The 15,348-nt window shown below is 45.7% G+C and overlaps 1 protein-coding gene across 1 annotated transcript; it reads right to left on the reverse strand.

Annotated features, from left to right (window-relative positions):
- Positions 1-10,294: 10,294 nt before the first annotated feature.
- On the reverse strand, positions 10,295-15,050 carry LOC123425252 (serine/threonine-protein kinase SAPK2). The gene is made up of 9 exons (XM_045108930.1): positions 14,672-15,050; positions 13,365-13,439; positions 11,757-11,858; positions 11,611-11,664; positions 11,437-11,529; positions 11,262-11,354; positions 11,079-11,183; positions 10,873-10,971; positions 10,295-10,794 (listed from the first exon to the last, which is right to left on the reverse strand). Exons 1-9 carry the CDS (start codon positions 14,789-14,791, stop codon positions 10,510-10,512), a joined length of 1,026 nt encoding a protein of 341 aa, XP_044964865.1. The 5' UTR covers positions 14,792-15,050; the 3' UTR covers positions 10,295-10,509.
- Between the last annotated feature and the right edge of the window lie 298 nt (positions 15,051-15,348).

A 15,348-nucleotide genomic window follows, 5' to 3' on the forward strand; every position in this document is an offset into this window, starting at 1 on the left:
AATGGATCTTCAAGAAGAAGACTGATGTAGACGGTAATGTAACCGTTTATAAAGCTCGACTTGTCGCAAAGGGTTTTCGACAAATTCAAGGAGTTGAATACGAAAAGACTTTCTCTCCCATAGCGAAGCTGAAATCAGTCCGAACCATGTTAGCGATTGCCGCCTTTTATGATTATGAAATTTGGCAAATGGACGTCAAAACAGCGTTCCTTAACGGGAACCTTAAGGAAGAGTTGTATATGATGCAACCAGAAGGTTTTGTCAACCCTAAGGGTGCTAAAAAAGTGTGCAAGCTCCAGCGCTCCATCTATGGGCTGGTGCAAGCATCTCGGAGTTGGAACATTCACTTTAATGAGGTGATTAAAGCGTTTGGGTTCATACAGGTTTACAGAGAAGTCTGTCTGTACAAGAAAGTGAGTGGGAGCTCTGTAGCTTTCCTCATACTGTATGTGGATGACATATTATTGATGGGGAACAATACAAAAATGTTGGAGAGCATAAAGGCCTATTTGAACAAGAGTTTTTCAATGAAGGACCTTGGAGAAGCTGCATACATATTAGGCATCAAGATCTATAGAGATAGATCGAGACGCCTCATAGGTCTTTCGCAAAGTACATACCTTGACAAGATATTGAAGAAGTTCAATATGGAAAACTCAAAGAAAGGGTTCTTGCCAGTTTTGCAAGGTATGAGATTGAGTAAGACTCAGTCGCCGACCACGGCAGCAGATAGAGAGAAGATGAGTTCTGTCCCCTACGCTTCAGCTGTAGGCTCTCTAATGTATGTCATGCTGTGTACCAGACCTGATATAAACCTTGACATAAGTTTGGTAGGGAGGTACCAAAGTGATCCCGGTATGGAACACTGGACAACGGTCAAGAATATCCTTAAGTACCTGAAAAGGACTAAGGAAATGTTTCTCGTTTATGGAGGTGACGAAGAGCTCGTCGTAAAGGGTTATGCCGACGCCAGCTTCGACACAGATCCGGATGACTCTAAGTCACAGACCGGATACGTATATGTTTTGAATGGTGGGGCAGTGAGCTGGTGCAGCAGCAAGCAAGAAGTCGTGGCGGCATCTACATGTGAAGCGGAGTACATAGCTGCTTCAGAAGCGGCTCATGAAGGAATTTGGATGAAGGAGCTCATCACCGACCTTGGAGTGGTTCCAAGCGCGTCGGGTCCAATGACACTCTTCTATGATAACACTCGGGCCATTGCCATTGCCATAGCCAAGGAGCCCAGGTTTCACCAGAAGACGAAGCACATCAAACGCCGCTACAACTCCATCCAGGACCATGTCCAGAGTGGAGTAATAGATATTTGTAAAGTACACACGGATCTGAACATTGCAGACCCGTTGACTAAACCTCTTCCACGAGCAAAACATGATCAACACCATAATGATATGGGTGTTCGACACATCACAATGTAACTAGATTATTGACTCTAGTGCAAGTGGGAGACTGTTGGAAATATGCTGTGGAGGCAATAATAAAATGGTTATTATCATATTTCCTTGTTCATGATAATCGTCTATTGTTCATGCTATAATTGTATTAACAGGAAACAGTAATACATGTGTGAATAAATAGATCACAATGTGTCCCTAGCAAGCCTCTAGTTGGCTAGCTCGTTAGTCAATAGATGATCATGGTTTCCTGGTCATGGGCATTAGATGTCATTGATAACGGGATCACATCATTGGGAGAATAATGTGATGGACAAGACCCAATCCTAAGCGTAGCACTAGATCGTATTGTTCGTATGCTAAAGCTTTTCTAATGTCAAGTGTCTTTTCCTTCGACCCTGAGATTGTGCAACTCCCGGACACCGTAGGAGTGCTTTGGGTGTATCAAACGTCACAACGTAACTGGGTGACTATAAAGGTGCACTATGGGTATCTCCGAAAGTGTCTGTTGGGTTGGTACGAATCGAGATCGGGATTTGTCACTCCGTGTGACGGAGAGGTATCTCTGGGCCCACTCGGTAGAACATCATCATGAGCTCAATGTGACTAAGGAGTTAGTCACACGATGACGTACTACGGAACGAGTAAAGAGACTTACCGCTAACGAGATTGAACAAGGTATAGGTATACCGACGATCGAATCTCGGGCAAGTTCTATACCGACAAACAAAGGGAATTGTATACGGGATTGATTGAATCCTTGACATCGTGGTTCATCCGATGAGATCATCGTGGAGCAAGTGGGAGCCACCATGGGTATCCAGGCCCCGCTGATGGTTATTGGCCAGAGAGGTGTCTCGGTCATGTCTGCCTGTCTCCCGAACCCGTAGGGTCTACACACTTAAGGTTCGATGACGCTAGGGTTATAGGGGATTGTTATACGAGGTTACCAAAAGTTGTTCGGAGTCCCGGATGAGATCCCGGACGTCACGAGGAGCTCCGAAATGGTCCGGAGGTAACGATTGATATATAGGATGGATGGGTTTGGACGCCGGAAATGTTTCGAGCACCACCGACATAGTGTCGGGACCACGGGAAGGGTTTCCGGAGGACCACCGGGAGGGGCCACAAGCCCCGGAGGGCTACATGGGCCAAGTGCGGGAGGGAACCAGCCCCTAAGTGGGCTGGTGCACCACCCACACCCAGTCCATGCGCACCAGAGAGGGAGGGAGGGGAACCCTAGGCGCAGGGGAGGCCCAAGGCCCACCTAGGGCGCCCCCCTTGCCCTGCCCTAGCCGCCGCCCCCCTCTCCCATCTGGTGGCCGTCGGCCCCTAGGGAGGGAACCCTAGGGGTGGCGCAGCCCTCCCCCTCCTCCTATAAATAGATAGGGGTTTTGGCCATTGGGAGATACACTTTTCCCTCTCCCTCGGCGCAGCCGTGCCCTTCTTTCTCCTCCTCTCTGCAGGTGCTTGGCGAAGCCCTGCCGGGAGACCTCGTCTCTTCATCGACACCACATCGTCGTGCTGCTGGAGTTCTTCCCCAACCTCTCCCTCCTCCTTGCTGGATCAAGGTGCGGGAGACGTCACCGGGCTGCACGTGTGTTGAACGCGGAGGTGTTGTAGTTCGACACTGGATCGGAATCACACCGCGATCTAAATCGCCGCGAGTACGACTCCATCAACCGCGTTCTAAGTAACGCTTCCGCTTAGCGATCTTCAAAGGTATAAAGATGCACTCACCCCTCTCTCGTTGTTGGTCTCTCCATAGGAAGATCTGAATATGCGTAGGAATTTTTTTGAATTTATGCTACGTTACCCAACACTATATGTATATGAAATTTTGCATGCATAGAATTATAGCATGTAACAATCGATAAGTAATTGAGATCCACTTCAATTGCGATATAAGTTGACAAAAAATTGAATACCACATAGCGTACATAAAGAGCAGTGATCTAACTAATTCTCTTTTACAAACTAATCTCTATTTGATGTGTTTAAGATATTTTGTTACAAATGATGAATGTCGTCTTTAGCTTCTTTTGCATGGCACAATGTGTTGAAACTAGTAGTGGGCCTTAGGCCCATAAGAGAATTTCAGAAAATCTCCAAGGACCCATGTAGGTGGTGGCATGAAAAGGTGGTGGTGGGAAGTTTAGTCCCACCCCACTAGTGGAGAAGAGATTGGACCCCTTTATAAGGGTCTCTCTTCCACATGCTATTGGAGAGTGAGAAGCGAAGATGCCCTCGCGCACTCCTCCTCCGCCGCCCGCCTCGCCCCGCCGCGGGAATGAGCCGAGCTCATACCTACGCGCTTATTTTTGTCGGTCAGGAACGGAGAATACGTAACGGACACGGCACGATCCGACATGTCGGATCGTGGGCTGTTACCGACTCGGACGTGGGTTCGGCCCACGTCTCTCCGCCCAGCCGCCTACATAAGCAGGCTAACGCCTACCCTAGCCGTCACGAGAATCAGATCACATCTGCCTCACGCGTTCGTTCCTTTTGCTGCCGCTGCTGCCGGCGACTCCGTCCCGTTTACAGCGTACACGGTCGACGGGAGAGCAGGCCTCCGAAACCCTGACTCTCCGGTTCCTATACGAGAGAGGGGCGATTAGGTTTTTGGGGAGCGATCACGCGACTGCTCGCCTCCGTCCGTCTGCTTCGTCTACGTCCGCGTCGCCCTCGTCATCGCCATGTCTTCACCATCCGAGCCCGATCGCCTCGCCCTTGAAGCTGAGAAGAAGAGGGCAGAGGATGCTGCTGCTACGGCCGCGTCCACCGCCAACGCTGCTGCTACGGCCAACTGGCCTATTGGAGGGTATAACTCGTTTATCCCACTCATGTTCGTTTTGATCCTAGCATTACTACTTGCATGCATAGATGTATCAACTATATGTGTAGTACGTGCTAGGTTAGTTCATGATCAGTATATCATTACTCTAGTCAATGCCATGCTAGTTATTATCTCGTGTATTAATATGCTCGGAAAATTGCCTATTTACTCAACAATCCAAAAACCTAATATGTGTAGGAATTTTTCGAGTAATGGTTTTGCTGGTGCACTGAAACCGGACAAGTTTACCGGTACTTATTTCAAGCGTTGGCAAACGAGAACCACCTTATGGCTCACGGCTATGAACGTGTTCTGGGTAGCCGGTGTCACTCCAACGGGAACGATCTCTCCTGAACAGGAGAAGATGTTCGCGGAGGCCACCGTCCTATTCCTTGGAGCAGTCATAAGCGTGATCGGAGATAAGCTGGTTGATGCATACTTACATATGCATGTTGCCAAAGACCTGTGGGAGGCACTCGAATCTAAATTTGGGGCCACCGATGCTGGAAGTGAGATGTATGTTATGGAGCAGTTCCACGATTACAAGATGGTTGACAACCGTTCTGTATTGGAACAGGCTCATGAGATAATATGCATAGCTAAAGAACTTGAGGTTCTTAAAGTGCAATTTGCCGGGCAAGTTTGTCGCGGGCTGTATAATTGCTAAGCTCCATAATTCCTGGAGGAACTTTGCTACTACTCTGAAACATCAGAGGCGTGAGTTCTCAGTAGAGGACATCATCGACCATCTGAGTGTTGAGCAGAACTCGAGAGCAAAGGACTCTAATGGAAAAGCGGTGGAAAGCTCTTCTTTTGCCAATATGGTACATCAGAGGAACTTCAATTCCCACAAGCCAAGGAAAATAATTCTGTCCAACAGAATACCGACTTCAAGAAGAAGGGAAAGAAGACCTTCAAGAAGAATAATAAGGGAGATGGTTGCTATACTTGTGGTTCAGAGGAACATTGGGCGAACAAATGCCCAAACAAGTACAAGAAGCCGGCGCAGGACTCCAAGTCTACCAATATGATTGTGGGCAACAATGAGAGTGGTGCATCTGGGTACGGTAATTTACTTACTATATTTTCAGTTTGTCAGTCCACCGATTGGTGGGTGGACACGGGTGCAAATATTCATGTGTGTGCTGACATATCATTGTTCTCTTCTTATCAGGACACCGGTCGTGGGTCCGTATTGATGGGGAATGGCGCGAGTGCTTCTGTTCTTGGTGTTGGCATGGTCGATCTGAAGTTTACTTCGGGAAGGATCGTGCAGCTGAAGAACGTGCAACATGTCCCCGCCATCAAGAAGAATCTCGTTAGTGGCTCCCTTCTGTGTAGAGAAGGGTTTAAGTTGGTTTTTGAGTCTAATAAAATAGTTGTTATGAAATATGGACTTTTTGTTGGAAAAGGTTATGAGTGCGGAGGTCTGTTCCGCCTTTCCCTCGCAGATTTCTGTAATAAAGTCGTGAACAATATTCATTCGAGTGTTAATGAATCTGAAGTTTGGCATTCACGTCTTTGTCACATAAGTTTCGGTGTTATGTCGCGGCTAGCAAAACTGAATTTAATCCCAACTTTCACTTTAGCCAAAGGTTCTAAGTGCCATTCATGTGTGCAAGCAAAGCAACCTCGCAAGCCTCACAAGGCTGTAGAGGAGAGACACTTGGCACCATTAGAACTCATACATTCTGATCTTTGTGAGATGAATGGTGTGTTGATTAAAGGTGGAAAGAAATATTTCATGACATTGATAGATGATTCCACTAGATATTGCTATGTGTATCTGTTAAATACTAAAGATGAGGCTGTACACTACTTTAAAATCTATAAGGCAGAAGTTGAGAATCAACTTGAAAAGAAAATTAAACGAGTCCGGTCTGATCGTGGTGGAGAGTACTTCTCAAACGAATTTGATTCATTTTGTGCAGAACACGGCATTATTCATGAGAGGACGCCTCCCTATTCACCCCAATCAAACGGGGTTGCCGAGCGGAAAAACCGTACTCTAACTGACTTGGTTAACGCCATGTTAGATACATCGGGTTTATCCAGGGCATGGCGGGGGGAGGCTATATTGACCGCGTGTCATGTCCTGAATAAGGTTCCTACAAAAGATAATGAGGTCACTCCCTACGAGGAGTGGTCGAAGAGATGGACGACGCTCTCGTACTTACGTACTTGGGGCTGCTTGGCGAAAGTCAATGTGTCGATCCCCAAGAAGCGTAAGCTTGGACCAAAGACCGTGGACTGCGTTAATTTGGGATACGCTAAGAATAGCGTAGGCTATAGATTTCTAGTAGTGAAATCTGAGGTACCTGACGTAAAGGTCGGTACAATAATGGAGTCGAGGGATGCTACATTCTTTGAGGATATATTTCCCATGAGAGATATGCAAAGCACTTCTAGACAGGAATCTGAGAAAACTCTCGAGCCTCCCATTCCTATGGAATACTATGAACAAACACATGATGAAAATCCTAAGGAGGATGACGAGGAAGCCCGTGGTAGGGGCAAGAGACAAAGGACCGCAAAGACCTTTGGTGATGATTTCTTCGTATACCTCGTGGATGATAATCCCACTTCTATTTCAGAAGCGTATGCTTCTCCAGATGCTGATTACTGGAAAGCTACGGTCCGTAGCGAGATGGATTCCATCATGGCTAACGGCACATGGGAAATCACTGATCGTCCTTATGGTTGCAAACCATTGGGATGCAAGTGGGTGTTCAAAAAGAAGCTTAGGCCCGATGGTACGATTGAAAAGTACAAGGCTAGGCTTGTGGCCAAGGGCTATGCCCAGAAAGAAGAAGAAGATTTCTTTGATACTTACTCACCTATGGCTAGACTGACCACCATTCGAGTACTACTCTCATTGGCGGCCTCTCATGGTCTTCTCGTTCATCAAATGGACGTTAAGACAACTTTCCTGAATGGAGAGCTAAGTGAGGAAATCTATATGCAACAGCCAGATCGCTTTGTGATAGAAGGTCAGGAAGGAAAGGTGTGTAAGTTGCTGAAATCTTTATATGGTCTGAGACAAGCTCCTAAGCAATGGCATGAGAAGTTTAATACAACTCTGACATCTGTTGGCTTCGTTGTTAATGAAGCTCACAAATGTGTATACTATCGCCATGGTGGAGGCGAAGGAGTTATATTGTGCTTGTATGTTGATGACATACTGATATTTGGAACCAACCTCAAAGTAATTGAGGAGGTTAAGTCTTTTCTGTCTCAAAACTTTGAGATGAAGGACCTTGGGGTGGCTGATGTTATCTTGAACATCAAGCTTTTGAGAGATGATGAGGGTGGGATTACACTTCTACAATCCCACTATGTTGAGAAGATTTTGAGTCGCTTTGGATATTCAGGCTGCAAAATTTCTCAAACACCATATGATCCTAGTGTGCTTATTCGAAAGTTTAAAGGCACAACTATAGATCAATTGAGATTCTCTCAAATTATCGGTTCGCTTATGTACCTAGCTAGCGCAATGAAGCCCGACATCGCGTTCGCTGTGAGCAAACTTAGCCGGTTTGTTGCAAACCCGGGCGATGTTCATTGGCGTGCTGTTGAAATAATTATGCGCTACCTGAAAGGTACTGTTAACCACGGACTTCACTATACGGGATACCCATCGGTACTTGAAGGGTATAGTGATGCGAATTGGATCTCTAATGCTGATGAGATGAAGGCCACTACTGGGTATATGTTTACTCTTGGGGGTGGTGCTGTTTCCTGGAAGTCTTGCAAGCAAACGATCTTAACGAGATCGACAATGAAAGCAGAATTAACAGCATTAGACACATCTGGTGTCAAAGCAGAATTTCTTTGAGATCTTTTGATGGACTTACCTGTGGTTGAGAAGCCGGTTCCGACTATCCTTATGAACTGCGATAATCAGATGGTTATTGTCAAAGTGAAGAGTTCAAAGGACAATATGAAGTCCAACAAACATATAAGAATGAGATTGAAGTCTGTCAGACGTTTGAGAAACTCCGGAGTGATAGCGTTGGATTACATCCAAACGGCTAAGAATCTGGCAGATCCCTTTACTAAAGGGCTATCACGTGTTGTGATAGATAGTGCATCGAGGGAGATGGGTATGAGACCCACATGAGTTGCCATGGCAGTAACCCAACCTATATGATCGGAGATCCCGTGAAGTAGGACCTGGGAAAACAAGCCAGTGGTGAACTAAGGAGAGTAACTATACTAACCTACTCCGTTGGAGATGCAATGCTCTTGGATACTGTATGGTAGGATGACTACTGTCTTAATGTGTTCTAAAGCTTATGTGTAAGCAAGATGCTATCCTACAGAGCGATCTTTGGAGGAACACACCTATATGAGCTTGACTGCTGGTCACAGTCTATGAGATTTGGGTGATCTCTAGTAAACTCATGAATAGGCCAGGAGTGTGACTAATATGCTCCACCCGAGGGGTCAGCCTTCGGTAGCCTAGTACTAGTAAGACTTGTTGTGAAGCTTCTTTACGCCAAACTGACAATTCAAGGCATAGTCCATTGTTCAGTTGTAAAGGGGTGTAGCTACTTGCTCTAGGTGAAGCTCAACCTTAACAGGTCTTCACTGAAATGCTGGTATATTAAAACAATGATTGGAACGAGGGAACACGATGTGTCCTTGAGATCTGGTGGGGGATTGTTGAAATTAGTAGTGGGCCTTAGGCCCATAAGAGAATTTCAGAAAATCTCTAAGGGGCCATGTAGGTGGTGGCATGACAAGGTGGTGGTGGGAAGTTTAGTCCCACCCCGCTAGTGGAGAAGAAATTGGACCCCTTTATAAGGGTCTCTCTTCCACATGCTATTGGAGAGTGAGAAGATAAGATGCCCTCGCACACTCCTCATCCGCCGCCCGCCTCGCCACGCCTCTCACGACGCGACGCGGGAATGAGCTGAGTCGAGCTCATACCTACGCGCTTATTTTTGTCGGCCAGGAACGGAGAATACGTAACGGACACGGCACGATGCGAGACGGGCTGTTACCGACTCGGACGTGGGTTCGGCCCACGTGTCTCCGCCTACATAAGCAGGCTAACGCATACCCTAGCCGTCACGAGAATCAGATCACATCTGCCTCACGCGTTCGTTCCTTTTGCTGCCGCTGCCGCCGGTGACTCCGTCCCGTTTGCCGCGTACACGGTCGAGGGAGAGCAGGCCTCCGAAACCCCGCCTCTCCGGTTCCTGTACGGGAAAGGTGCGATTAGGTTTTTGGGGAGCGATCACGCGACTGCTCGCCTCCGTCTGTCTGCTTCGTCTACGTCCACGTCGCCCTCGTCATCGCCATGTCTTCACCATCCGAGCCCAATCGTCTCGTCCTTGAAGCTGAGAAGAAGAGGGCAGAGGATGCTGCTGCTACGGCCGCGTCCACCGCCAACGCTGCTGCTACGGCCAAATGGCCTATTGGAGGGTATAACTCGTTTATCTCACTCATGTTCGTTTTGATCCTAGCATTACTACTTGCATGCATAGATGTATCAACTATATTCGTAGTATGTGCTAGGTTAGTTCATGATCAATATATCATTACTCTAGTCAATGCCACGCTAGTTATTATCTCGTGGATTAATATGCTCGAAGAATTGCCTATTTACTCAACACAATGTGAGCCGGATCCTAATTTTGATGAGCTTTAAATCATAGGCTATGCATAGATCATTTGACTAAATATATTTTTTAAATGACTTGTTACCCTATGTAGCATTGCTGTCAACGTACAAAGATTGCTCCTTTCTTCACGGAAAAAAAGCAGCCACTCCTCTCCTCACTCACGGATCGCACAAACCGCCTTCTACTCTCCCCATGCAGCTAATCATCCAATACTATTTTTTTAATTGCAATACTGAACTAATTTAGAATAGTACAAACCCCTACAAAACTGGGAGAGATCGTAATTAAAATAGCATAGGGTGCCCACACGATGAATCAACAATTAGGACGATCCCTCCAACTAATATAAACTGCTGCCCGCAAAAACAAAAACAAAAACTAATATAAACCGCCGAAGTACAAAGAGAAGCAAATTACCAGGAATCCAGCTGAGGACACCAAACACACATGGAAGTATAGTTATACTTATACTTTATCCACAGCGTCACTACCAACAACGGTTACAGAAAACACATGTAATCATACAACAGCAAAGCGCAACCCTCTGAAACAAACAACACAACAGAAGGATGAACCCATTACAAACACAAAGGCCACACCACCAGAGGGAAACCATCACGCCTGCTCGTCACAATGCGCACACGAAGTCTCCGCTGTCCTCGACGTCCGCGTCGACGTCGTCTATGTCGTCGAGCTCCATGCTCCCTAGCCCGGGCACCGACAGCTGCCCGGCGAACTTGGATCCGTCGCCCGGTATCCGGGCCTCCTGGATGATGGCCATGATCTCCTCCAGGCTCTGCGGGGGCGCGTTGACGCCGACCATGTGCAGGCTCATTTGGTACTCGTCGGTCATCTCGATCGGCAGATTCTTGAGGAACCACGGGTGGTTCTTTATCTCCTGGATTGTTATTCGCTGCAGGAAATGGCTGATGAGAATGCAGGCATTCTATGTTTTTGTTTGGGAACATAGCTGTTTTGGGAGAGGGATTACTTGCTCGGGGTTTGCCACGAAAATCCGGGACAGCAAATGTCTGCACTCCATTGAAATCCGGACGTAATCAGGTACTGAGTATTGTACACTGAGTATCCTCTGCAAGGATCTTATAAACTTTTACTCCCAAGCATAATTAATGGCATGCGACAAGTGAAGCAAAATGGAATGAGGATACGGTGCACTTGATTGTTGGATGAACTTACAGTAATTGTCTTGCGGAAATTCTTCGGTTCGTCTGGGTCCTCAAAAGGATAAGCACCGACAAGCATCACATATAGAGTTACTCCACAGGACCAGACATCGGCGACCTGAATTGCAAAGTGATGTCTGATGGGTTCAGGTCAAGGATTATGAACATTTTACTAGAGAAACAGTAGAGAAATTACCTTTCCATCATATTCCCTTCTAGAAAGGACCTCGGGGGCAATGTAGGCAGGAGTACCTACGGTTGATTTTGGCTGGGAGTGCAACACAGAGGACTGAAAGCACGATGTATGGGTAAGTATAATGTCTTAGTTAGCAAGCAAGTGGTTATAATTTTCATAATCTGCTGCGGATTACCTTGGAGTAACCGAAATCACATATCTTGAGCCGGGGCGCTTCGCTGCCATCCAGGAGCGTATTTTCTAGTTTCAAATCTCTATGACATATTTGCTGCAGCGGCAACACGATATGGTTATGTGCTATGTGCTACTTCTAAGTTGTTCTTGTAACTTAATTGAAATTGTTGTGTACCATGGAATGGCAATAGCTAACTCCTGAAAGCAATTGCTGGAAGAAGAACCTAGCCTGTTGTTAAGAATGAATAAGTCGATAAATCATCAATACAATGGCATACACGTAACTATTAATTATCATAAATTGCGGTGAGTATTGTATACCTCATTCTCACTAAATTTTCCAGAACCGCAGATCCTTTCGAATAGCTCGCCGCCAGCAGCGTATTCCATAACTATGGCCAAATGTGTGGGAGTTAGCACAACCTGAAAAACTAAGCGATCTCTTTTAAGTCCTGCAATCTGGATATGATAGTAGATTCATACTTGAGCAAATAAGACACAATAATTTTTAGTGCTTTAGTGCTCCTAGGAAATAAAAGGAGTTAAACTGAGGAAATCGTTGGTCGATTTGGACTAAGAGAATTATATATTTTTAGGCCAGCTCAAAGTATTAATCAATCGCTTTCATATTTGTACACTTCTACGCAAAGGTGGGACTATTGAAGCAAAGCTTCTTTTGAGATAATTTCATCACAAGTATAACTACCCAGAACAAACATTTCTTATGGTTATGATGTCTGTCCTTGTCATGTCTTGAATAAAAAAGCATGATTGTGTTCAAATTTAACTATGGTGCTAGAGTTATAACATTTTTTGCTTGTCCATGCATTCACTCGTTCTGAACTGCAGTTAGAATGAAATGAAGTGGAATGTTCTGAACTGCAGTTAGAGTGCATAGCATGAGCAAGATTTCAAGTCCAATAATAATATTAGCCTGCAACACTTGAACAAGAGGCTATGGTGTCCTGCTAGGCCACGGTCGCTTCCAATAGTCATTTAATGAAAGTTTATATTGCGTCCGCTAAGCAATTATGTTATCTTTACACAACGTAATGGTGGTGATTCTCAACGCCAGCGACAGGTCCACAACAGTATTACCCAAGTTAGAGGGCATGGCACTAAGACAAGCTACTGAATGCTAATAAGCATCCAATCATCCAACAGAATTAATATGTTCTCACAAACAGTTGAAAAAGCAGCCCACTAGTCATAAACATGGATTGAATAAACATAAAATTACCATATGAACGAAAATAAGGGTCTATCGGAATATTCATAGCCACACATAGCATATGCTTCAAATTACTCAAAATAGGAAACGCGCTGTGCGCATAAAGTATAACAATAAAGGTATGTGTCACTACCAAAAGTGTCCTTTCAAACACTGCAACTTGGATAAAGTTTTCCTTTATATATTCCAATTGTGCTATTAAAGTTAATGGATGGATAACAGATAGACACCACTTTCTTGCTGGAATGGCTACAGGCCAGAAGCTGAGAAGAGTTTTGAGTTGAACATCACATCATATCATGTATATATTTATTTATTTGGGAGGGGGGGGGTGTCATTCTAATGTATGATTTTAAATGCATTTTAAACACTATTTTTATGAATTTTGAAGAATTTTGAAGAATTTTCAGCAAACACATTGGAATGAAGTTTTCAAAAGAAAAGATTAGTTTATTAGCAGGCATTAGGACTTGGAACATACAGTACGACTTAAGACCAAAGCTTGGGTCCACACATTTTTGCATCGGTTTTTAAAGCCGTTATATGTAACACGGGGACCGAAAATTTAGAAAACATGTTTCGAGTTTCTGAAAATCATTGGACTGAGGTAACACATATTGTCAGATCCATAAAGATGACACTGAATTCAAACATTTTGAGTTTGTATTAGTATTTCCATGCAGTCAGAAATGACTTACCTCTTTGAATCTAACAATGTTCGGATGCCTCAGAGATCTGTGGTTCATAATCTCCCTTTGAACATTCTCATCAATCTACGAAAGCAGAAGAATAACAATTAAAGTTCCAGTTGAAAAACTAAAGATACTCAAATACCACGTCATAAATGGCTTTGAGAACCCACACGAACAGCTAAACGTGAACAATAAAATGGTCAGAGCCTCAGAGGTGGTGAATGTAATAGACCGAAAATAATAAATGATTGTGTGTACGTAATGAATTGTAAGGTAGCATAAGCAAATAATCAAGTAGTCTTAACCAAGATACACGAACTAAATCCTGCTTACAGACCAATAACAAACGAAGCAAACCGTGCTATAGCAGCAGTATCATTGATTGAGTGAAAGATGCTGAGAGCCAATGATGATAAGCAAGAAAGGTGGGGGAAATGTCCATAATAGTCTGAAGTGAACTTCAAGTAATAACACATGCTAACCGATATGACCGTGTGAATTAATTAGTAAAGAGGGTTTACCTAACATGACAGTGTTTGCTCACTTCATTTTGTTGAGCAGACAGAAATTTTGCTACTTCTGTACGGGTGTCTACCAGATTTGTGGAAACTTATTTAACCAACTTACTGTTAAGCCTTAGACATGGCAACCATGGTTTTGCATAATCTAACAAAATGCAACACAATCCAAGGAGGCCTTCCAAAATTGGACAGGCCGCTCACTTCAGGCTGCAGCTCAGCTGCAAAACGGGGCAGGACATATGGATTTGGTTGGTGATCCTGGTACCAAAGATGAACACTGTGAACTGATGCTTGCCCAATTACCACAACAAGAGGTGGACAGGACTTGGACTAATTAGCACCAGGTAGAAAATTCATCTCTTTATTAATTAATCAATGAAAGCCATGAGCATGAATAGCGATGTACCAAAGACGAACGACTGCATTGACCGGCCAAGTGTGATTTAAGGCCAAGAAACCGAATAGCGATGTGAAGTACGTAGTATGTTTTGCTGAAAATTCAGGACCCATGAATTAAAAGCATCGAAACTTGAGTGGGGATTTCAGGCACCAAAACAGAGCATGTCGGGTCAGCAGTGGCAGAGTGGATCATCCAATCTCTTGACTCCTGAGCAAACTAGTACAACCGGAACCACTCAAGCCAGATAGCACCGAATTAGCAAAACTACCTAGTAAAGCCAGCTAAACACCGGCAGTCCGGATGAAGAACCCTCCTCGATGCACCAAGAACCCAAACAAGACCTAGGAAAGGGCGAATCAGACGCAGAGGGGAATGAATTAATTCGGGCTCACCTTGTGCCCCCTCTCGATGAACTTGACGGCAAAGAGCTCCTTGGTCCGGACGTCCCGGACCAGCTTGGCCACGCCGAAGTTGCCCGACCCTATGTCCTTGATCACCTCGTACCGCTCCATCCCGGACCCCCTCCGTCCGTCCGCAGCTCGTAGACGGCACTGGAGCAAGAAGCGGTGGCGGGCTACCGGTGGCTGCCGGCTCAGGTAGGTCGGCCAAGATTCAAGAACCGAGCGGAGCCAGTGGCGAGTGGAGTGGACACCAGGAGGGAGGGAGGAAGCACCCGAGCGAGGAGGGGGCCGGGCGGGGGCGGGGGCGGGGGGGAGGAAGGTGAGGGAGGGAGGGGAGTGCGCTGCGGGTGTGGAAGGGTTGGGGCTCCTTTTGACGAGGCCGGGTGGGTCGCAGTGCGTGGGGGAGAGAGACGTACCCATGTAGCCATACCGTCCGTCGTGGGTCGACCCGTCGAAGTGGTCGCCGGCCTCGCCTTGCCCGATGGCGATTAATTTGCAGAATTCAGAAAACTTCTCCCGGAATTTCCCATTTCAACTGTTCGTGCGGCTCGGTAGCAGACCTTTCGCACTGCCAGTGAGCTCTTCACAAGTGTGCTCGCTTAACATTTGTTTGCCCTTGTGAAAAATATAATCTTTACTGTCACAATATGATAGGTCGAGGATAAATT

This window comes from Hordeum vulgare, chromosome 2H (genome assembly GCF_904849725.1).
Source record: "Hordeum vulgare subsp. vulgare chromosome 2H, MorexV3_pseudomolecules_assembly, whole genome shotgun sequence".
In the NCBI taxonomy this organism is placed as follows: domain Eukaryota; kingdom Viridiplantae; phylum Streptophyta; class Magnoliopsida; order Poales; family Poaceae; genus Hordeum; species Hordeum vulgare.

What these genes read in the sequence shown, in the direction of transcription:
- LOC123425252 (XM_045108930.1), bottom strand. Translation starts at nt 14,791, where the DNA reads ATGGAGCGGTACGAGGTGATCAAGGACATAGGGTCGGGCAACTTCGGC. An exon ending in GTGATTTCGGTTACTCCAAG is followed by an intron (nt 11,355 to 11,436) that starts GTAATCCGCAGC and finishes TCGTGCTTTCAG; the next exon opens with TCCTCTGTGTTGCACTCCCA. An exon ending in TCGTGGCAAACCCCGAGCAA is followed by an intron (nt 10,795 to 10,872) that starts GTAATCCCTCTC and finishes CATTTCCTGCAG; the next exon opens with CGAATAACAATCCAGGAGAT.